The following is a 24,707-nucleotide window of genomic DNA, read 5'->3' on the forward strand; positions in this document are numbered from 1 at the left end:
AAAGTATTATTATTACTAGCAGGCTGCTAAGGATGTCTCCTGTATTTACCATCTGGGAAAAATAACTACTTTAAACAGGCTGTTTGAAAAAGTCCCAGGAGCAGTTAACATCTTCCAAATATCCTCCCAATCAGCCCCAGATGATGCAAAATAGTGAAGCTCCTTTTCCTGCTTCACCTTAGCTCCTAGAAAACCAGGGAAGGCTTCAGGACTGAAACTTTGGCCACTTACACCCCCGGCTACTAAAGATCCTCCTGCCCAGTCAACCCAGGGCTCTCTGCCTGCAGGATTCAGCCCCAGTGAAGGCATATGTCCCCTTACAGAGGACACAGAGCAGCACACACAATTTCTCAGATGTTCATTTCAAACAGGATGATTTGTTCTGTGTTAATATTTCAGCATAAGCGAATGAAGGGATTTCTTCCCGGGCTGCAAGCAAGCAAGTACCACGTGTGGCTGCTGCCAACACTGATGCTTCCCTGCAAACTCCGGCTTGTTGAGGCCACGAGAGCACAGAGACGTGGAAGAATGCAGGCTGATCCTTCATGCAATGGGAACATTTATTCTGCTCAAATCAAGTGTCCAATTTGCAGCTCGTGTAAAGCAGCACAGCCCACAGGGACCAGTCATTCCCGCCCTGTGGGTATGAACCAGCACAGCTCCTCTCACTCCGAGGAGCTTTGCCAGTTCACATCCACAATCTGGCTGAAATCATCAATTACCTCTAATTCTTTTATTTTTAGAGCACTTTCCTGATCACCAAAGGCCACAGCAAAACCATACGTATTAGCATTTTCACACGGCATCATTACGTGATAAGGCTGAACAGGCCTGTCCTATTTCCACAACTCTACTCCAGTTTGATTTACATCATGTAAATAGAGGTCAAAAGCAAGCCTCCAGTCCCAAAAGATGCATTATGTCAGACTGCACCTTCTGTATGTTTTATGGAGCAATTTTTTAGGTCAAGGAACAGTATATAGACCTATCCACTTAAACAGAAAAGCAGGAATGGAAATAGGACCTATGAGTCAAGCAAGCACAGAGCTTACATTTCACCAGGAACCCATAGCATAGTTATTGATGAACAAGGTGCAGTTACAGAGGCTTTCATTTATCCTCCTCAGCCGTTTTGTGGGTGGGAAGAGTCAACATTTACTGTTTATTTACTTCAGAAACACCACCACAAACTTGCAAACTGCTGCAGATCCACCTGCTGGTGCCACTAAGGTATTTAAGCCAGTGGCACTCAAGAGGTTTGCCCCCCAACTACCCTAAGCCATGAAGTTGCCAACAACTGTGGTGTGAGAGGAGGAGAGCCTGGAGCCACCCAAGGGTCTCCAGCCCCCTGAGCACTCCCACAGGGCACCCCCCACTGGTCACCACTGTCACAGCTGCTCACACGCATATTCCTGAATTCCATTTTCAGCAAAGGAAATGTTGAGGTTATTATATTAATAGTAAATGCTCTGGCCACTGGCACCAGGCAACATCAGCCTCCCTCATTCACCAAAAGGAAGTAAAACATGCTACAGGGTGTGCTTTGAAACAATCAAACAGCAGCAAAGGAGAAGGCATCTGCCCTTCAGATATGAGTCTCATGGCTGATTCTTGCTTCACTAGTGAAAATCCACCACATACCCTTACTCAACCTGCAGGGAAAACTCTTCACTAAAAGAAATGCCTGAGCCCCCTCCCCTCCTCTCTCCCCAGAAAGCTGCTCCTGCAGACAGGGTCCCTGGCCCTGGGACAGGCAGTGAGCACTGACACAAGGTCACGGCAGCTGTGGGACGCTCGCCCCTGCGCAGCCACCACGGCTGGCACTGGGGTCCCCACAGCACGACAGACAAGGTCACATTCCAGGGAGGCAGAGGGAAGATGGAGCAGTGTTTATGTTGATCTGCTTGCTTTTGCCATCACTGGGCATTTAGTCTCTGCAGCTCTTTTCTTCTGACACGATGGGCTCCTCTGGAGTCATCACAGCCTACAGAGCCCATCAAGTAAATGAATCCAGATTTCACTAACAGCCAGCACAGCTCACTCCCACGCCGCCGAGTACTGAGAGCTCACTCCCATCTTGACAGGCAGGCTTTCCAAGCTCCAAACAAGAATAAGACATTTCAGGTGGCCAGTAACTACATAAATACCAGGAAAGCTCAATAAACCGAGTAGCACACCCCAAGTGCAGCATATAGAGCTGGCTGGGGTGAGAGCACAGCACACAGGGGAGCCCCGGGGTCCCATGGACCCCTCAGACAGCAGGTAAGGGTTTTCACTCTTTCTCACTCCTTTTTATTCTCCCAGTTCAAGAATCTGTTGCTGGGCTTGGAAGCAATGCAACCTGGTCTTTTACCAGAGATTTTTACTCTCTTAAAGTCAAATTACAAATCGAAAGGTCAAATGAAATACAGCTTTTCCGTAGCACTTAACTGACTTTGTGAACTTCAGAGCATAAACCTAACTGAATAAGGTGGGGGGGGGAGGGGATGACAAAAAAAATCAATAGCTGTTACTTCTAGAATTTTACTGCAGTTCTCTTTTCTGATTGTTTTCACAAAATACAAGAGGAGAGTTTCATATCATCCAAAAAAAGGTAGAATTCAAGTTATGCTTAAACAAACCTCTGGTTCAAGTTGCCTTGGATTCAAGATCAGTATCTTCTCTCTATTATCAGACCTCAAATGATTCTGTTCCTTCTCTTTTGTTTTCCTTTTTAGAGGTTTATTTTTGAAAGAGGACTATGTAACAGGGCCTCTTCCATTTCAGGAAAAGTAAACAAAATCCTTTGCAGGGAGGATCAGGGATGAAGGAACAAAGCCAGCTAGACTAAACTGTGTGAAGGTGAATTTATTTGTCATCATTTGGTACCACAGCAGCACTGTGACTTTGCTCAAGGTCATGGCAAGGTGCTGCACACAGACACCCTCACTCCCCCTCAGGAAAGCCTGCAGTCACCGTGGCAATAGGAAAGCCGCACTATTAGTCCCAGATTTTGGGTGGGGACCCGAATGAGACCAAAATCCGACAGCAAATCAGTGCCAGGTCCACAAAGCCACGTTCCTAAACTATAGTCCCAGCACAGCCATTAACTCCGTCTTTCTCCTCTCTACTCCTGGACTCACAGAATCATAAAATGGAAGGGACCTTAAATACCACCTAGATCCAACTCCCTGCAGACCATACCAGCTCAAAACATCTTTCCTCAGTAGTAAACGTATCCAAACTCAGCTAAAACTCTTGCCACCAGCAGCACAAAGCTCTGAAAGACACCTTTGCAGGGCAAAAAGCAACGAAATCACCACGGAGGATCCATCAAGTCCCAAGCAGCTTTAACACTAATGCCCAAGTGCAAAGAAATCACAGGTACAAAGGCTTTGGTAGGATCTCTAGGACTTCTTGGGATTAACTGGGCTTTCTTACTGGGGATAGCTAAGGGCTATGTGCTGTTGCTAAGCCCAAGGTCTGTGCAAGAGGCTGTGTGCTACACCAAGGTTAATTCTCTGGGCACAGACATGCTCTTCATCACAAGAAGTACTGGGGTGGGTGGGCTCTTAAAACCAGAGGAGAAGAACCCCAGGGAAGTCCCCTCAGCAAGAGAGCTGGGTTTTCTCTCACTCAGGAAGAGGAAATTAAATAGACAGGAGAGAGGCCAACAACGGCTTTAGCCTGGTGGGGACAGGAGGCAAGCATGATAAATATTTAAGTTCCTGCTTATTAGGAAATGCTTGGCAAATAACATGAAGCCTGAAGGGGGTGTTAACGGGAATATATTCAGTGTTACGGGGAAGTTAATGAGAAGCTGTAACCATTATGTATGTATCATATATGGAAAACTAGGTGAGGCCCCTATGGACCATTATATACTGCATGAAACTTTATGGACACTGTAATGCATTATTTTTAATGATTCCCTTGCCTGCTTCAGGCCCTGGAAACCAAGAAGAGCTTGCCTAGCTTCCTGGTGGTGTTTTAGCAATGACACCTTGCTTGTTGCTAGATTTCTGGGTTATTTTAACGAGAAATAATTGGGTTACTTTCCAAGATTCCACAAAGCCAACGTATGCTGAACAAAAACTCTGAAAAAGTTGCCGCTGTGCTGCAGTGCTCTTCACATCCTCTCCCTTCCAGAGGGTTACCTCCCCTGGTAAACCATTTATCTACAAATATGCCCTCAAAAACATTGGCACTTCTGCTAGTTCAAGTTTGCATTGTCATCATCCATCTCTAGGGAGAGCCAGGCCACAGAAATAACCAGCTGCAACATCACAACGATTGCCCCTGCAGGAGATGTATATAATGAAAATTGAAAGCTGCAGGATGAACTTCTTACATACTTGTCCTTTTGGTTTATTCATCAGAAATAATTATCTGTGCTTGCATTCACAGGAGCACATACTTTATGATGTACATTAAAATTTAATGGATTTTTAATAATACTGTAACTACAGCAGAAGCAGGGAAAAAGACAGACATTAAACCATATGTGCTGTGTTGGTGGGTAAATGGTGTTGTGCAAACATCAACAACATGTAACTAGTTTAGCATCAGCGACAGGAAGAGGGAACTGATACTGCCAGGTTTTGAAAATTGTAGTGATCTCTAACCCTGAACGTTTAGCTTAAAATCTCCCTCAGCCACAGAAATTAGCACATGCATGAAATGAACAAACACGAGTTTTTGAATTTCAGGGTCCTGCAGGTGACACTCATGGCCTTTGACAAGCATCCAAATTCTGCAACTTAGTTCTCCACCTCTGCAATGGAGAGAAGCAATATGAATATACCCCACGACAGCAGCGTGGGAATGTGTCTGAATTCTGATTTCTGTTGTGCCAATTAAAGCACTCTGCTTTTTACAAAGCTATTGATGTCTGTTCCTTAAATATCAGCAGAAATTACCGCTCCAGCAGGAGAGACTGACACTCTAAACACTTTCCTCAGAAGCCACTCTGCAGCTAACGAGTCAGTGCAAAGCATCCCCGTGTCACCAATACTTGGACTGACATCTATTTATAGACTTAGAAATTATATACGTGGTGTCCCCACCAACAGTGACACATCTTCATTCAGGCATGAGTCACCTATTCACAAGCATGTTTCCAAAAATAAATCCTATTTACCAGAATTAAATTCTACATGCTCAGGAGAAAAATGTGTCCTTAAAAACAAAACAACAAAATGTTAGAAAACCAGACAACGGCAGAAAAAAACCAAACACTGAAGTCCTCAGCCTGCAGGTCTCCACGTTTTGTATGATCATGCTGAGGCTGGAAACGCTTAAGATACAACAATGAAGATGGCTGTACATTGTCATTACGAACCCCTGCCAAGGTCACCAGAGTGCTGCTGTCCAAAAGGAAGTATCCAGAACATTCTTGGCGACTGGCGCGTTGCAGAAATAGTCAGTATATTGCAGTTATTAGAGAGAACAGACAGAGCGAGCGCCAAGTAATCCCAGAAAATGTAGTGTTAAATAGAGGGTTCAAACCACAAAGCTGTTGATGGGGGAATGTTAAAAATGTCAGTGTGGCTGAAAGACACTCGCCAGTGCTGAAAGTCAAGTAGCAAGCTACTGTTCAGCAGATGCAATAAAAACTCTGACGGGTACTTGGGTAATGGGACCAACACTACAATTGTTGATACAAATTATATCTAGAAAGCAAATAAATAAATGGATAAATAAATAAATAATGAGGGGGGAGGGGGGCAAAGTGGAACTAGTTCAAACTTCTTTTATAGTAATAGTCTCCAGTTGAGCATAATCACCAAAGCTATAGTGATAAGATTGCCAAAACTAGACAAACATCTGTGAGATGAATTCATCTCAGAGGGGAAGCCAACAGCTTGTTATCATTAAAGAGGCAATGCTCTCCCTGCGTTTGAACTGCAGGCCGCCTTGTTACTGCGTTTGCTGAGGCAATCGCACCAGATGTTGGCAGCTATCTTCAGATGGATGACAAGCACCTGCTGTTGGGGAAATTAAATGCTCGTCGGCCTCCTATCCTTCAGGGGAGGGTGGGCCGGGAGGGGAAGAGGGGGAGTGGTGATGGCTGACCCTGTGAAATAAACCTATTTATGCAAAGTGACAGCAAGTGCTGGTTTGCCGAGCAGGGAAACAGAGTGGAAATTCATTGGATCTCTTCCATTGCCCCCGGTGAAATCTGCTCCCACCTTCCCAGTCCTGACAATTAACATGGCACCAATCTGAACTTGCTAAACCACTCATCAGAGTAATAGAGTCAACAGAGGGACCTTCTCCCGAAAAGTCGCCGCTTGCACAGCAACTTCCCCTGAAACGGAGCATCGCCACAGCGGAATCTGCTGCACCCCCTCCTTCCCAATAAACACCCCTAGGACAAGCTCACAGCTCAGCCCCTGCAGGGGACACACACCCAAAACACTTGGCAATGCCAGTGTTAAAATAAATAGGTGCTCAAGGTGGAATCCTGGATGTTTCTATTTGCTGAGGTTTAAAAATCGATGCACAAACGTCCTCTTGCCTTCACCACCAGCCTGGATCAGACCAGCCTCCCTCCACATCAGGAGTGGCAGGGAAGGTCACGACAGGCACTGCAACTCATTTTAATGAAGAAAACACATAACTGCTTCTTCCCTGACAGACTTGCCAGTGTTCTCAGCTTTCTGGGAAAAGAAAAACTGCAGAATGTGAACTCCTTTTGTATGAGCGATCACTTCTGCATGACACAGCCAAAACTTCTCTTCAGACTTCCACAGGGATGACATTACAGCAAAGAAATATCTTCTGTGATATGGACCCACAGTGATTCAGGAGCCTGAATCACCATTTCAACAACAGTTTGCCCTGGAGAATAGGTTGAAAACACCAATTTTAACTCCTTCCACCCCAAACCCTCATGCAATGTCCCCGACAGAGACAACAGCTTGCCCTAAACTGTCCACATGCATTTCAGGTACCCTTCAGAGCAGGAGGCAGTTAATCCTCATTCTGCTTAGATTATCTTAATTGGCTCTTCATTTGAGCTACTTCGCCCTTGTCCCCATTTGTGCAGTTATATTTATAAACACACACTCTGTGCCACACACAGCACAGCTCTCCCTCGCACGTGCTGCCCAGCGCCAGGCTGTTATTGACAGGAGGGACCAGGACCAAACTGCCATGCTCAGCTCCCACCCCACTGCTACCAAAACATAAGCTCAGGCCCATGTTTTCCCCAGAAAATTAAATACTGACTTCTAACAGAGATATACATGCAGAAGATGGACATCAAATGAACTTTATGTTCTGCCTGTGTAGAATTAGCATAAGTTTAATTAAACTGGTCGCACCTCAGTATCGCACATGTGAACAAAGCTCGGTTATTGCGCCTCTAGGACTGACTGAAAATCCTCTTGTGGATTTTTAGCAGCAGAATGGAAACCCATGGGAATAAATAAAAAGAACAAGCACACAGAAAAAAAACAACAACCAAGAACCACCAGGCTGTGCTGCACAGAACCCTCCACTTTCAAAATAAATTTTCCATCAGAAAAATGTAATTTTTTAAAATCCAGCTGCATATCAAACAACTTCACACAGTACAGCAAGGTGAAAGGCAGACAGGGCTGGGACAACTGCTGGAGGAGGGCACAGCAGTATTCCTGGGAGTACAGGAGGCTCTGCAGGCATGAGGCTGGGCAAGGGGTCACCAGCTCCTGGGGACAGAGATGGTGGAGTGTCTGGCATCCCTCTGCTCACCCTGGGCAGCACCAGCTAAACAGGTTACCAGTGCACCCATTCCTTCCCAGGTGGAAAAAAAATCATTCCTACACCTCCTTCCAGTACTGTGTGTTCTTTTTCCATGTTTGGAACAATTTATATGAAATTCCTCATGGACACTTTTATAGTCCTTTTCTTAAGGGCCTGGACTCAGAGCTCCATTTAAAAAACCCTCACATTTCACATCCTATCACTCAACACTGGTGTATTTATTATGTAGTGTGATGACAATGATCAAACGCTTACTCTCCAATCAATTATGTTTTAACTAACTCACTTGAGCTGATGAGCCTACCCCCAATTGGTGAGCAGCACAGAACAAGCCTCAATTACACCATACACAGTTTTAAATAACTGCTGCTATTTTTTCATTAGAGAATCAATGCTAAAACATGAGTTTTCCCAAGGCAAAGCTTTGGCACCCTCAGCTGAGCTACTCAAAGAACAGAAGCAACGTTCTGGGCACAGGCTCTCACTTCCAGGGTTGTCAGGAGTGGTGCCTACACTGATAAATATGTTCCTGGAGAGTCCAAGAGGCTGCACTTCAAGACAAGTGCCAAAGTGGAATCTGATGCAATTTCGCAGCATATATTGGAAACACCTATTAGAATTATTTTCCCTCACTCCTATTGCAGTGGTTTAACACCACTGCCTTTTGCTTTCAATGCAGCTCGTTGGGCCAGAGTCTTTCTGAAGAACAGCCACCCTTGTAGGCCCTGCTCCAAAACAGGGGCTCCAAGATGCTACCACAGCACAACAAAAACGAAGCATTTCCTTCCCCAGAAGCCCTACATCTACAACCCCACTCATCTGCACTGGAGCTGAATCCAAGACCTCTCCAGGGATGAATTAAAGATGTTACTAGACATGAGTAGCTAAATTTGTCAGGTATTTTAGACAGCTTACTGGGTTTGCATAAAATAAAAGTGGGTGAAAAACCCAACCAGTCTACGACTCTATGACCAATACAGCTCCCCTACTACTTCTGAAGTACGTGAGACAGAACATGGGGCACCAGCTGCAAATTCATGTAAAAATAAATTTTAAAAAAATCAGGATATAGCAGAGTTGTCTTAAATCCATTTTTGAGACAGGATGCCCTGCCCTTGTGGCTCCTGGGAGCTGGGGATGCTCAGGCCATCTCTCCAGCCAGTGCAGCTCCAGCCCCTCAGCTCTGCTGCCCCTGTGTCCCCCCTGGTGTGGGATGTGCGTGACACAAGGGCTGGCAAGTTGACATTTCACATGTCCTTCAGAACCTGCTAAGTAAAAAAGGCAAGGAAACGTAAGGGGAGACAAAACAGCTCACCCACCTCCAGCAGCAAGTGGGTGGCACAGTGGGAAACAGAAGACAGATGCTGGGGGCCCCGACTCCCCACCACAATTACCTGATCTCACCAGGGTTATGGGACTACAGCACAAAAGCTTCCTCACCATTTCATTTAACCAGAGTAGAAAAGGAAAGAAAAACGTACTTCAAACTTCTGCTGGCTTCTGATACAGCCCTCTTACCCACAAATCCTGCCTTAACATTTCCTCTTTTCATAAAATCCAGGTAGAAACCAACATCTAATTTATAACAAAACCGCTTCCATAAAGCATGTGTCTTATTACAGACCACCTAAAAACTGACTTCCTGTGGACAATTTTCATGGACAGAATGAAAGCTCTGGCTGCTTTTAAAGCAATGATCAAGTTTCTCAGTTTGTTTAAAAAAAAAAAACAACAAAAACAACAACAAAACTAAATAAAAGAGCATGCGTGGGAAGGAAAAGAAAGAATAAAAAGGGCTTTAGGCTATGAGGGACCACTACATCCCAAAGCCCTTAGCCACATGTCAAAGCAAAAATTTCAAGGAATATTCATTATCCTTTGGAATACCATGGAGATATTGTTCAAGTAGGGAAATCCAGAAATCCTGGCACTTGAAAGGCCGAGCGAAGGGCAGAGGCAGCAGCCTGACCAAGGCTGAGGGCTGTTCCGTGTCACTGCAACAGAACAGGCCCCACAAATCACATTTTCCATTGTCCCAAATTTATCAGAAGCTGCAATCGCTGACGTATTTGTCTATTGCTTGCTCTGTTTTAAGGAGGTGCAGTGATTTCAATTGAGCAACCTCTTAACTAGGAACACACCGGTAGTTTAGATAGAAAAGAATCTCAGGAGCTACAAGCTCTTTTGTACCAGGTCTAGAGCTCCCTTTTCAAGGGAACAGTGCTGTTAGCGGCAGCTAAAAACTGCCAACACATTCTCTATTTTACTGCATATTACAAATGTTTTGGGAACTCAGGCTATTACAGACTAGAAAGTAAATAAGTGTCCAAATCTGTCCCTTCATTTCATAAAATGCAACCAATTCACAAATATTTAATCTGGAAATAACAGTGCTGAAAAATGTGAAAGGCTAACAACTTGTCAAACCAAAAAATGACTTTTCTGCAAAGCAAATACTTTAAGAATAGATCATCCATGTATCCTATTGACTATTAAATCAACATATCAATGTCCAACAGATGTAACAATACAATTCAAACTCTATGCCGAGTCTAAATTAACCAAGCTTTCACTTTCACACATGCAAAATTCCTTGCCCCTCCTGATCCCAGCCTTAGCCCCAAGCCCTGCACAGACTTCCAAATCCCCCCAAAATGAACCCATGGAGAGAAAACCACCTTTTCTCATGCTAACAACTCTATTGTAATAACATCTTCAGAGGCCATACTCAAGGTCTCAGGGAAAAGTAAACCACTGGAGTGCTTAATACTGCACTGGCACATTAACTCGTTCACACCCAGACAGCCTTGCCAATCGAGGAGGAGTTTTCCCTCCTGTTTTCTTCATTTCTATTTTCACAGCTGTCAGAGAGGAAAACATGTAGGAAGCAAGTTCTGTAAACCACCCAATTAGGCTGAAATCCTGGGTTTGCATCCCCCCTCTTCCCTCTGGCCCCTCCCTGCACAGCTACGCAGAGAAAGCAGAGGGACTTTTTTGTCTCCTACTCAGAAAATACTATTTTTTCAAAGGCTAAACTGGTCATTTATTTGCATGGCTATGTTATAGCACGTGACATTTTATCACCAAAGAAGGAAACCCTCATTCTCACATTTTGCTGTCCCTCTCAGGTTTAGTTTTTGTGCAAGGGAGCACCAGGGCTCTGCCCAGGCATGCCTGCAGCACAGGGCTGGAGAGGTTACCCTCCTCTGACTTGCTGAGATGTTAAATACTGGCCACAGAAGGAAGAGATAAGACAATTATGATCTTTCAAAAGCTCAACAGTTGCCCAGAAGAAAAAAAAAAAAAAGAACCCAAGGAACAACAGAAGCTAGATATTATTATTCCACTGGTCTGTTTTGCATCTCACAGGAAATAACAAGTGACTGTACCAAATGCTTTGGATCCAGAGAGGTAATTCAAAAATCCTGTCTTGTTTCAAAATTTCTTAAAAGCCATTCTTGTGGAAACAACATATTCCAAGCAAAGTTGAAACATGCCTGCGATTTGTCTGAGGGACCTTGTGGCAAGCCAGAACAGAAAGCAAAATTAATGCATATGGGGCCGTTCCAATTTCATCTGAAGACGTAAGATAAAAAGCAAGTGCCGCAGCCTCCCCCCCAAAAGTGATGCGAGGTTTGTTGTGAAAGAAATAACATAGAGCCAAAGCTCCTGATCTGAGATTTTTACAAGACGTAAAACAGCTGGGGTCTCCAACATCAATCTGATTTTCTAGCAGACTGAAGTAACAGTATGCAAAAGTATTGTTTATCCACAAAACTATTTCACACCTCTTCTTTAAAAATCACCATTCTTTTTCCAAAAAGTATACATTTACATTTATTCTCTCTCACACAAGAAAATATTATCATTATTTTCTTTACAACAGCAGTCACATAGAAGCTAATCTAATGGCTCAAGACAACTGAAACATACTTTTACCATAACTGTTCCCATGGTGCTGGAAACAAGGGCTGGAAGGACACAGTCTTTTCATTCATGGGACTGTGCCGACCAAGACTGATCATGGCATTTTCACTAAGAAGATTTTCACTCAGAATTCTGTTTTAATAACTGGGTCAGAAACTGTACCTGGAGCCCAACACCACATTAACCTATCAGTTAATGACCACATACAATGTTTTGAGTTCCTAAGCTCACTGGGTGGCCCCTCTGCCCCATGTCTGAGCCTGGCTTGCTCCACACCAACGTGGCAATGGGGGGACCAGGAGCTGGGGCAGGGAAAGGGTTAAAATCCCATGTCAAACAGCACGTCCTGGCTCCAGACCAGAAGGGACATGGGAACCAGGGCAGCTGAGTTATAAAGGCCTTATTGTAGCAGCCCACTGGATTGGAAATGACTTGTAGGCCTAATGAAACAAAACTTTGGCAGTAAAACAGAATGAAAGGAATGAGACAATAAAAGAGAGGAACAAAGGGAGCAGAGTTGTTTCAGCTTAGGAAAATAAGCTCACTTTGTTGTTGGGAAAAGCCAAAGCCGATTAGGCTTAACCAATGACTAGGCATAAGTCTTCCAAACTAATTACACAGTTCGCCATGTGAAGTATAATTGCAAGTGGCAAAATAAGGACTAGGCTACTTTCACAGGAGCTCTGTAAAGGGAACTGGAAAAAATGAACCCCACCATGTCCCTCATCATCAGCCACTTGCAGCTTAAAAGGTGCAGAACACGCACGTCCTGAGAGAAGCTGAATTCGTGAGTGTCTGGGGCCTTCTGCTGGTCACAAGCCTCGGGGTGCGGCTTTCAGAGGCTGCTGCTTTTTCTTTTTCTTCTTCTTTTTTTTTAAAAATGATACCAGAAACCTTAAACACTCCAACCTGTCCTCATCTCGGATGGCACCGTCTCTCTTACACTCCCAGAAAGCCATAAAAAAAGAGGCCCCAGCCCTGCAGAGACCTCAGGGCACTCGTGGCCTCTCCAGAGGGATGGGACATGGGGGTCAGAGCACAGCCCCATCGTGCTGCCCCTTCCATCTCCTCACTTTTCATACTTATAAAAATTTCTTTTAAAAATTGGGTCTTCACAGCCAGTTTCTCACATGTCTGCCCACAGGCAACACTGCAGACCCTGGATGGGTTAACACAGCCAGTGAATTTATTTTGTTTGCAAGAATGTTTGAAACATCTTTGACTCGAATAACAGAGGATCACAGAAACAACTGCACTAGGCTGTCAGGATTAGGTACTAAGACAATGGCTTCTTTTTTTTCCTTCTGATTGTAAACGAGTTTGGAGGCATTTTCACTGGTAAAGTGAGGAAAGAGCGTCAGCTAAAACAAGTTTTCTTTCCCTAGCAGAAAAAGGTTCTGGCATTTACTTTTCAAAAAGCTGCAGTTTCAAATTCTACACTTTAGGCCCTTTCCTGCCAACTGCAGCTAAACAGGCGAGTCCGCCCAGCCCCAAAGCTGGTGGCTGCTCTAAGCACCTCAGGTATTTTGAGCACTGCCTCCAGTTACCAAAACAACCTCCCCTTGGTTGCAAAGCTGTTCCCCACAGCAAGTACAAACAGGATTTCAAGAATCACAGCAGTAGGTAAGCAATTTTTTCCACCCCAATAAATAAGCTCAGCATTTCAATGACCAAGTCACCTGAGATGCTCTTATCAAATATGGGCGGCTGCTCGACACCTGAGTTATGTCATGCAATCTGCTTTCTCTTAAGAAAGCTCCAAGCAAATACAGCCCTTGCCCACCGTGTGCATTGCAATGGTTTGACTGGCAAATGAGGCTTGTGTGCTAAGCAGTGTGGCACAGCCCCATCACCAGCACCTGCCACAAAGAGCTTGCAACCTGAGCAAGCAAGTCAAGGACAGGTGGGGCCACAGAATGGACAAGGGAGAAGGAAGCAGCTCCTACAGGGTGCCACGAGGCCAATCCTGGGTCATTATACCTGAATGCAGCATCCCACCCACTGAAACATGCTAATGAGTCCTCTAATTTAGCTGGCCCACAAGTCCTCATTTCCTAAAGTCATTAACTAGCTCTGCATCTTCTCACAACCAGAGCCTCAATCTTGCAACCAGAGCCTCAAAGCACCCCACAAAGCGTCTCAGCGGATAAACAGCCAAGTGCAGTGGAGAGAACCTGAACGCCAGCACGGGAGGTTGAGCCATGGTGACACAGCCAACTTGCCTCTCCGGAACACCACCCGCTTCACCAAACTCACCTCCTTGTCACCATCTAGGACAGGGAAGCATTAAACAAGGAAACAACTGAATAAGGTCACCAGGTGGCACAGGGGCCGAGCCTGGTGAGCCCGAGTCCTACAGGAACTGAGCTCCAATGACTGACCACACACTGGACCATCTCAGCAGAACAGCCCCAGCTCCACTGCCAGAGGAATGGGCTCCTACCTTGACTGCAACTCATGCAACTACTTTCAGATCCTTAATTTCTTTAGCCTTCGAATTAAGACACTTGAAAAAACACTTGATTCTCCAAAAGCTTTGCCTTCTTTTAAGCTATCTCAAGGAAGGCAGAGCCTGAGAGCAGAACTGAAGTGTCCTGAATCACTAGTCACCTCTGAAAACCACAGCCTGGTTGTCTGCATTTGGAGGGACTGTGAAACTGCAAGCATGAAACTACCAGATGGTGAAATTAGAAAGACTGTATTAAGACAGCATCCAGACAATATGCAAAGCACTTATATTGAAACTATTATTAACTTCAAAAATACAGGTTAGAGGAGCTCTGCAATTATAAGTAACTACAGAAGAAACATCCAAAAGCTCATGTAATCCTTTAATAAAAGGCTCAACAGGCTGTAAACATCCTGCTGGAATCGAAGATTATTATTGAAAATAAAATGAATGGTTTGCAAAACAACTATCAATCCAGCACAGGAACAGTTTACGAACTCCCCTCCTCAGCCCTCAACAAAATAGTGCCTGGCCAAGTTAAAAGAAACATAAGCTAATTACAAGGAATGCGAGCTGCTTTGCTTTGGGATACCCTGTGGTGTCCTCATGCAAGCATGCATCTAAATCATCAGCTGTTGCACTCCAAAAGACAGGAATCAAGCTGTATGGAGCTCGCAGACAGTGGGGCTGAGAGGAGTCTCCATGGAAGGTGGCATCAGAAACTCCTTTCCAAGCAGAGGGCTCTGCAAGCTCTACACCTCTCCTGGCCATGCATCCAGAAGCCTTGAGGATCCAGTAAGCTCCATGGAAGTCAGCAGCACTAAGATCCCTCTAGATAGAGCCTGGAATGTGGGAGCTGAGCTATCCCATCACTGTAAAGACTATTTTGGCAAGATTCAGGTTTCCTTGCCTGCATAAACTTTTTATTTTTTCAAAATATCAGGATTCTACATCTATTTCCACAGGATAAGGATATTTTAATAAGAAATTAAATGGATATTCTAGTGACTTCCATCTTATTATTGCTATTCAGATGGTTCTCTCAGGCATTTTCACAGCTTAATGAGCTCTCTCAAATCAGTCTATCTGCTCCTTTTGCCACTGAAAACAGGGGTAAACAGAAGGCTGACTTTTATGGAGTAGACACAACTGGGTAATTGTTCAGCTACGGGTCAAATTCCTCCTGAACATACGCAAATTCACCTCCCAATGATACATTTTCTTTAATGAAGGTAAAACACTGTTGGCAATGATACACACATGCAACAAACAGAAAAGGAATTCCAGAAGCTATTCCAGAGGCTTTGAGACATTGCACTGAAAGCCAAAAAAATGTGGCCCTTCATTGAGAACAGGCCTCTCAGTGCTTCTGTTTTTCAAAACACACTTTCAGAATAACGGGGCTGGGGGGGGTGGGGGGAGAGGGGAGGAAGAAAGAAGAATTCAAAATATGTGGTGCTCACTTGGGCAGGGACTTACCTTGCCAAACTGTTCAAAGTATTGCTTTACGTCCTCCACTACTGTATTAGCTGATAATCCACCTACAAATATTTTCTTTGTTCTCGTGACCATCTGTAAGAAATTACAAGACAAGCACACGGTTTAACCAGATTATTTCAAACAATATGTGGAAAAAAAAATATATATATTCTTCAGATGCCATCCCTAACCCAGTTAATGAGAGCATTTCTTTACAAAAGCAATTCTGATTCTATTTGATTAGATACTTCTTTTTTTCTTTGTCTTGTTTTGGTTTTATTTGAGAAATGGCTGAGGAAAGGGACTCAATAACAGCTCTAGCCCCCGGATATTTTTTTTTAATAAGTGATTTTTATTGTGCTTCTCAATGCAAATATAAGTGGAAAAGGAGTCCAAGTGTTGTATCCTCATAGATACTGTCTCAATAAGACATTCCATTTCCACCCTATTTTTTTTCCTAAAGACAGAGTGAATTCTCTTTGGCAGACAAAAGGTAATTACATCACACTGAAGTGATATGTTAATAACTTTCCATGGGTCAGTTTAAAAGGAACTTGCATAGTCACTTTAAAAATAATCAAATTACAAAAGACAGCACAAGCTACCAATGCAGTCTTCTAGGTGCCCCAAACGACGTTTCAGCTCACAGTGTCTGTGTCCATCAGGGCCTGGATCAAGCCCTTTGGAACCCCCTTTGTGTTGCCCAAGAGCCCAGCTGAGCAACCAATTCTTCTTGTTGACCCAGATGTGCCTGAGTTTGGACCACACAAAGTGAAGGGATGATGCTGAACACTCTATGGAGAAGGTGCTTTCAGATGACCCATTGGGTTACCTGGCAGGGGAAGCTAGTATCTTTGGTGGACCCAAAACCACTTGAGTCTTGTGGGCCATTTTGATGGTGGGCTGATCCAGGACAATATTATCAACACGCTCCAAAGGGACGAGCATCATCCTGTATGCTTGGACAGAGGTGAAACACCCCAATACCCTTCCCACTGGAGACGACTAAGTAGCACCCTAACACCCTCACACACACAGATGCTTGAAGTAAACTCAAGAAACCAGCATACATCTGAAAGAAATTCATGCATTAAACCTCAAGTTTGATTTCTGTCCGACAGAAACTGGACGGAGCAGCCAAGTTACAACAGCAGAAGCGAAAAAACATCCCCCTAACTCCAGAACCAGGACTGGCCTGGCAGACACTGAAAGAATGCAAAGGAACCACATGGAGCAGTCAGCTGGAGACACAACTGCTGCACCTGCTCCATGTGGAGCCAGGATTTTCCTCACTTTTTCATTTTGTCACCAAAGACGAGATGCATTTTGTGAGAGCTCCCAAAGGTGGTGAGGCCCAGCGCAAGGTCACTGGGGGTGCCCGGAGGGCCACCAGCCTCCAGCAGTGGCACAGCCACCCATCACGACCCTGTACCACCAGACCTGTCCCACATACCAGTGGTAATGAGCCACTGCAGGCAAAGCCTTTACAGATCTGAGGCACCCAACAAAAAACCTGGAGTGGCCCCAGACTCTCTCAGCACAGAACAAATTAAACGTCGCTCCCGTCTCCGCTGCCATTCAAATTAACCAGGGTAGGTATTTCCCTCAGTCAGCCCCTAACCATGCTTTACAGAACTTCACTTTAATTTTTTTTATTTTTTTTTCTCCTGTAAGTTAGGAAGAAAAGAGAGAAAAAAAAGTGTAAAAATTCAATTATTTTTTCCTGGCTGCAATCTAGGGCTCCAAAATTGAAGCCCAAGTATATATTTTTCTGTAGAAAATTGTCATTTACAAATAAAGAATTGGCTAAGCTTTGACTTGTAACTAAAGGATTTTGCAGGGCTGTCAAGAGGCCTCTGCCTGCCAGCATCTGATTTAAGATCAGGCCAAGCTTCTGTTGTCATACAAAAGAAGGAGGAAAGCAATTATTCTAAAGCAATATTTGAAATTATCATTTTTATATTTGACCAAAAAAGAAAGAAAAAGAGAGTTACTTCTTTGAGAAGCAAGATTGAAGGTTAAAGGAAAAAAAAAACCCACTACTTTGTTTCAATAGCTTCAGTCAAAGAAAATATTGGTAATGACAAGCAAATTCACAACATTTTAATGCCTAGAGATGTGTTGTGAGCTGGGAAACGGTTTCAGAAATCAGCTCTTTGGTACAAAAGTGAAGCACAAAATTAAGTCTGCTTTTACAATCTACGTTTTCCTGAAGAGACGGTTCAATTGTTTTGTTAGACACATTCCCCTCAGCAAAAGAGCAGAAGTAACATGCAGCCTTAGCAATTCCTCCTCTCCCGGCGTGCCTCAACAGGAGTTTGCCTTCCTTTCACCCACAGCAAGAGTTACTATCATGCCCCCAGGCTCGCCACGGGCACAGCCAGGCACCATCTCCTCACCCCCCACCTCCCAGAACTCATGGGCAGCCCAGGAGACTCAGTCCTTACACACATGCAGGGCTGGAAATCAGCCTTTTCCCCCTCAGGACCTGGATGTGCAGGGTGGAGGTGACCAAACAAAGCCCCATCATTGCAGTGCCCGACAGGCTCCTGCAGCCGGCAGCAAGGCCAGCAACTGTGCTCGGCTCCCCTTTAGCCCAGGGCACCCAAGAGAGCCTCAGCAGAGGAGAAAAGCTGCTTTTTGTATTGGAAGCACCCTTTCTGTTCTCAGACATTAATGCAGGGTAAGCTGCTGGGCACAGTTGACTTGTCTGTGCTGGTACAGCCTCACCAATCTTCAATTAGGGAACTGCGGCAGGACTCAGACCAACTAGAAACAAAGCCTCTAACTCCTGCTCTAACCTGCAAATCCTCCTTTAGCAGCCACACAGATGAGTTAGGAGGCAAGGCTTTGACAGGGTAACAGTTGCAGAGAGCCACGGTCCTGCTCCATGGTCCCAGATCTCCGGTCCTGGCTCTGTGCAGGGCTCCCAAGGAGCAGAGCCTTGCCCCAGACCCACAGCCCTCAGGCTCACAGCACACACTGTTAACCACACAGCCAACAGTTTGCAAACACATTAGCCAAAGACGATGGAGCACTGAAAAGACATAAAACAACTATGAAAAAAAAAAAAAAGTATTCACTCACTCAGGGATTTTACTACACCTTCTGTGTGAATCAGCCACTAAATCACCAATAAAACAGATTTTAATGCATGTGAAACTGCCAGGACCAGCCACATTCACACACAAGTTCTGCAAAAACTCACATTAACCAGAAAGACCTGAAAACTCTCAGCACTAGAGGACACACAAGGAAACCACCTTATTTCTGACTAAGCACCACAGCTGACTTGCAGTCAGAGACAGGCACCAGCCCCAATGGACTCCTGGCTCACCCCGGTGACTGACATTTGCACTGTCTGATGTGATCTTCTCCATCACATCCCCACATCTGTGCTTCTCACAGGGAGGAAAACCAAAGGGTTACGAAACACTTAAGTACACTTAGTGCTGGTTAGTAAGCATTAAAGACAAGTGATCAGAGAGACAACCGAGGAACTGCTGATTTAAAAGTTGAAGGTTTTTAAAATCTGCATCTCTCATTTGGCTCAGAAATCAGCATATCTTTAAATTAAAAAAAAAAAAATCAACTACTTTATAAAAACATATGTATCTATCTAAACCACTCATTTTTAATATATATAAATTTATTATTATGTTTATTATTATATTATTATTATATTATATATATATAAAAATAAATACTTCTAAGTGTAAAAAAAGTCCAAACCTAAGAGTCCCCAGCCCAGAATCTCTCCAAAGAAAGTCAGAGAGGATCTTTATCTTTTCCTGCGAGTGAATTTAGAACCTGCTTTCCAGAGGTTGCCTGCAATGGGGCACTCCCCCCAGCAGCAGCAGAGAGTCCCAGCAGTGATCCAGGGCCAGGTCCCCCCAGCAGCTCTTTGCTGGGCTGGGAAGGGCAGTGTTGGGGTGACAGAAGTGATTGGTGGGAATCAATCACAAGTCCTATGAATGACTCCAAGAGGCCTGGATCACTCAGAAACCACAACACTCCCAGCTCCACATCTTAGTTTTTAATTTGCAGCATTATGTGTCTGTCATTCACTATTGTAGTGTTGTGCAAACATAGACATTAAATGTTTGGGGGGCTTTTGTATACTGAAGGTGTGTGTCTCACTGCAGAAGGAATCAACAGGAGAGTTAGATGTAAGGCTGGTTATAAAGCCCATTAATTGTGAGTACCTGCAGAATCACTTTGTTTGTACACTGCTAGTGCTGCAGGTAATCAAACCACACGTGGCTACTACTGCCAAGAGTCGTTCCAGGTGACAATCTCTTCATTGGTTTGGCTTTTGAAAAATACATTTGCCTTTGTTCTGAAACTCAGCGAACACTTCAGGTGGTGCAGAAGCAGGAAAAAACTACCCTGCTTCAGCAAGGCAGTCTTCTCATTTTAGTACAACCTCAACCTTGCAGAATGACAAGAGGTCGGGTTGGGGGGTATCAGGTAAATCTTCTCTAAACAAGAGGCTGAAGATGCAGTTTCTGGAAACAAAAATCCTGTCCCACTCAAGTACATCAATACACTATGGGAGCTAAAATCAACTGACTCGGGTAAAATGCAGGAACCGCAGCTTTGCAAAGTACAGCCTCCAGTTCGGTGCCCATTAATATTCCTGCACACTCACAAATCAACCCTGTTCTTAGTCTTATTGGATTATTTTTTTCCCCCACTGAAACTGTCTTATTGTCATGACTATTAAAAAAGAACAAAGGGGTTTTTAAGCTGATGAAATGTTTCACAGAATTCTCAGAATTTCAAAATCTAAAGCAACAAGTATCCACGACTCTCTTCAGATGAGACAAGGCTCAGTGCATGTTTAATGCAGGAGTTACATATTTGACTTCAGGGTAGTGGTTTTAAGTGTCATTTCCCTACTGTTCTTTACACAGCCTTTTTTTGCTGTTTCCCACCCAGTTTTAGTGAAGAGCTCCTGACTCAGGAGGCACAGGCAATGGGGTTGGGAAGGATGAGCACAGAGAGCAGACCCAAAGTGTCACTGGCAGGTCTCCTTGCAAAGAGAAATGTGTGTGTGCTGAAATCAGATCATCCAGAAGTGCAGGTGCAGTTTTAGACAGAATCCCAGACTGGTTTGAGTTGAAAGGACTTTGAAGATCATCCAGTTCCAGCACCACTGCACAGGCAGGGACACCTCCCACCAGCCCAGGCTGCTCCAAGCCCCATCCAACCTGCCCTTCAACACTGCCAGGGTTGGGGCAGCCACAGCTTCCCTGGGCAACCTGGGCCAGGGTCTCACCACCCTCACACTAAAGAATTTCCTCCTCATGTCTAATCTACATCTCCTCTCTTCCAGTGTTAAACCATTTACACTTATCTTCTCACTTCAAGCCCTTGTCACAAGTCCCTCCCCAGCTTTCCTGCAGGCCTCCTTCAGGTAGAGTCAGAAATCCTGGGATATCCAGCATGTCCTCTCACCCTTTTTGGAAACAGGACTGGTTTTGAAATGAGGAGTTGCTCTCTAAAAGCACGAGGCAGAGACAGGAGCTGAAGCAAACCAACACACACGGGGCTGAAAGAACTCCCTGGAAAGCAGTGTCTGAACCCAGCTCTGCTGCATGCCTGCGTGGAATTCATTAAGGCTTTTTGCATCCTCAACTTCTCAACAGAGTGGAAGAGGACTAGAGCACTAATAGTGAATCTGCATCGCAAATAGCTGAAATTAGCATTAATTTCAGATTAAACTAATTATCCATATTTAACTGTTTTCCAGAAGCACCTTCCTCTTCCCTGTATGATAGCCTGTGTGTGGGTGCACACATATTCCAGCTTGCTCACCTAATCTGCAGGTTGACATTTCATCATTTCTAATGTATCCACCTTCTAAATAGGTTTGTAATTGGGAAAATCATCTTTGGTTATATATGCTGAACTGTAGTTTATACCCCATTGTGTTGTACATTCGAACTACAGCATTACCCCTAATTAAAAACAACAATAACTCACGTAATAGGGGAAGCGATCTTGTTAACTAAATTGCTAGGTTTCTTTGGCAGAGCACAAACCGTAAGCTAGAATTCTCCATGTTTTTTTTTTGCCTCCGGGATCCTCACAGCAAGTTCCAAAAAGCTAATAAAAAACCAAACTGAAACCTGATGCAAAGGCCGTGATGAAAAAAGAGAACATTTCTTAAAACTGCCAAGCTTCCTCCATTCCCCCAGTATGAGAACACTCCAGGAACCATCCTCTTCCCCAATCCTGCTGTACAGTTGACAAACAATGGACATTTTTGCTGAGCACCATGTACCATCAGCTGGCAAATATTAGACTCTGAAGCTCCACAACAGCAAGAGAACTCAATTCTGTGCAAAGGCAGCATGGCTTTGTGTGCCACGTACAACATGCTTAACTATTCAAAATAGGATTTCAGCAAGACTTAAACGGTGCAAATACCTTGTGCCTGACCCCTGAGTAAGCTAATGTCATCCTGTAAGAACCGACTCAAGCTATAGCAAGATATGCAGGAATGAAAGAGCTCTTTAATCCAAACAAGCAGCACACGTTCCCGGCGGGGTAAATCAGTTCCCTTGACTTCTGTGGAAAATACAGATGGGTTGTATTCTGCCAATCCATTCCCGAATGAAACTGTTAACTTTGTCCCTGCTGTATTCCTAGTTTTTGGCTCTCCTTGGTTTTGCTGTTAACTTCGGGAGGGTGGGGGTTTGGCTGGTGTTTTATTTTTTTTCCTCCCTCGATGGCCATTGTATCAGCAGGAGGCAGAACACACAAAGTGATTTTTATATGACAGATTGAATTGGCAGCAATTGCCAAAGCCATCCTTGGGTGTTTCACAAGCAAACCTGGCCTGGGTCCAGCAGAGTCCTTCCTGGTCACCTTCCGGACAAGACCAAATTTAACTCTCTTTATTTGCCTCCCAGGGAGGAGCAGCCCCTTATTCAAGGACAGAAGCATCTCGCACCCTCCCAGGAGCACCCTGCAAAACCCCCAGCTCTCAGGGCACAGCAAAGCCTTTCTGTACCCACCACGAAAGGCTCCCTTCATGGGAGAGCCAATCTCCTGAAAATTAGCCCCAGCTGTGAGAGTTTGTTTGGTGTTTTGGTTTGGTTTTTTTTGAGCAAAATCTGGCTTCAAGCTTCATATCAAAAGATACAGTAAAATTCACCAGAGCCAGACTTCACACCCTCCGGAGAACAGGAATAGATCATAGCCCCACAGCCTGGCTATAACCAGTTATATCACATCCCTCAGGGCTGCCCCCTTCTACTGTGCTCTAGTTAACTCTTTTATGGGTCCCAGTAGCAAGGTACAGAGGTAGGAAGAGGGAAGCAGGGAGAAAAATCTATTTATATGCCCCTGGTTTAGCTTCCCATGCACAGTATGGTAAGGAAGGTAACTCTAAATATTCACTAAGTACAGACAACTTACCTAAGGTGCCTGCCTGATGGCTGTTCAGCAGAGCTTAAAAACTGTATTAATATCTTTAAACGAAAATAATTCTTTTTGAAAGAATACATCTCAGGACCACAAATGGAGATCAGTGCCCAACGTGACTATGTCTAGAGGCAGGACTTTTGCAATGCCCACGTAATGTAGGGACAAAGGTCCCAGTGGGAAGCAATTAAGACTCTGGCCCTACATCTACAGGCTACTGGCAAAACTTCACCTTGTACAGAGAGAGAGGAGGAGATGGCATTCTGCCCAGAGACCTCACATTCAAAGACATGGCAGCAATTTTTGATGGGAACAGAGCATTAACTGACCATTACAGTGTTCATCAGCTTCTCTATTAATATTATGCTGTCTTCTGGAAAGAAACCTCATGTGCCATATCCAAAATACAATCAGAAAATGTGTCCTCCAACAGACATACAATTGGGAAAGCACATTTTTACAAGGGCATGTTCAAGGTCAATTTGGAGTAAGCCTCTACAGATGAAGAAGAGTAGACTAAAGTGAGAAATCAAACAAAGTGTTTTCCCAAAACACACCCAAGTCCTTATTACTTCATACCTGGCACTTTTTTCTGTCAAAGAACAGCTGCCAGCCCCATATGCTGCTGCAGACCTGCTGAAAGCAGAGATTTGTGTAGGGCTTCCACAACTGAGAGCTGCCCCAGAGGACAGGTGGCCACAAAGGCCAAGAGCTTCAAAAGCTGTGTGCTTGGAGCTGGATGCCAAATCCATACTGAAGCACTTAAGTGCCCTCATTTTCCTTAGTCCTCCAGCTCCCACTGACTCCAAACCCTCATCCAAGAGTCTTCACAATATTTTTGTGATTTGAGTCATATCAATCAAAATCTAGAAATCTGTTAGAGCAAAAAGCAGCAGGCAGAACTGAGTAAGCACCTTTGCTTGTTGCTGTATTTGCATTCAGCTGCAGTTGCTGCCCCAGGCCTCGCCAGCTCCTGGTTGCTGCAGACACCAGGGCAGGTGTTCCCACTGGCCAACCTCAAGCCAAACAGCTCACAGAAGCTCAGGTAGAGTCATGTTTGACCAAGAGCTGCTGCCTGCCAACCAGGTGGGCTGCCCAAGCCCACAAAGTCACACTGCCACACCATGGCTGTCAGCCAGGAGCCAAAACACAGGCAAAAACTGTTACTTTTCCTTCTCTGGCTGCTCCACACACACCTCTGAAGTCAGGGGAGCACTTAAGAGGCAGTTCCTCTGTGCAGCCCAGCTGTACCTATGAGCATGCAAGCAGCTTGCCCTGTCAACAGGCCCAAATGAACATGGTTCTGCAGCTGCAACAGCTTTTCTGGCACTGCCAATGAACCTTTCTGTAAGCCTGCACTTACAAAATGGGGAAGAAAGAAACATAACCAGAGATTTAACACAGTGTTTAACAAAAACTAACAGTCCAGTTTGGAGACCAAGAAAGGCACACACTCTGAGTTTATAAATTCTTCCAGGTCCAAACACTGAGGTCACTCCAAAATAAGTTTATTGCCTCCACAGTGCAGAAAGCAGATGTAATTTAAATACTTCTAAGTTAGTATCAACTAATTTTTCATGATAACCCTGTCAAATCAGTGATGAGAGCTCTCTGTTAGGATTCTAGATCGTGTTCTGCTAAAACAAGAAAAATTCATAGGAAGGGAAAAGAAACGTGTAAAGCAATTTAC

The 24,707-nt window shown here is 44.5% G+C and overlaps 1 protein-coding gene across 16 annotated transcripts in view; it reads right to left on the reverse strand.

The window, feature by feature from the left end:
• MSI2 (musashi RNA binding protein 2) overlaps positions 1 to 24,707 on the reverse strand; it is a 238,589-nt gene that overhangs the window by 138,779 nt on the left and 75,103 nt on the right. For all 16 annotated transcript variants that reach the window (XM_051635423.1, XM_051635422.1, XM_051635421.1 and 13 more), the window contains exon 6: positions 15,584 to 15,676. In XM_051635423.1, the coding sequence (XP_051491383.1) occupies positions 15,584 to 15,676 (93 nt within the window). The remainder of the gene's footprint in view (positions 1 to 15,583; positions 15,677 to 24,707) is intronic.

This window comes from Apus apus, chromosome 18 (assembly GCF_020740795.1).
Source record: "Apus apus isolate bApuApu2 chromosome 18, bApuApu2.pri.cur, whole genome shotgun sequence".
Classification (NCBI taxonomy): Eukaryota; Metazoa; Chordata; class Aves; order Apodiformes; family Apodidae; genus Apus; species Apus apus.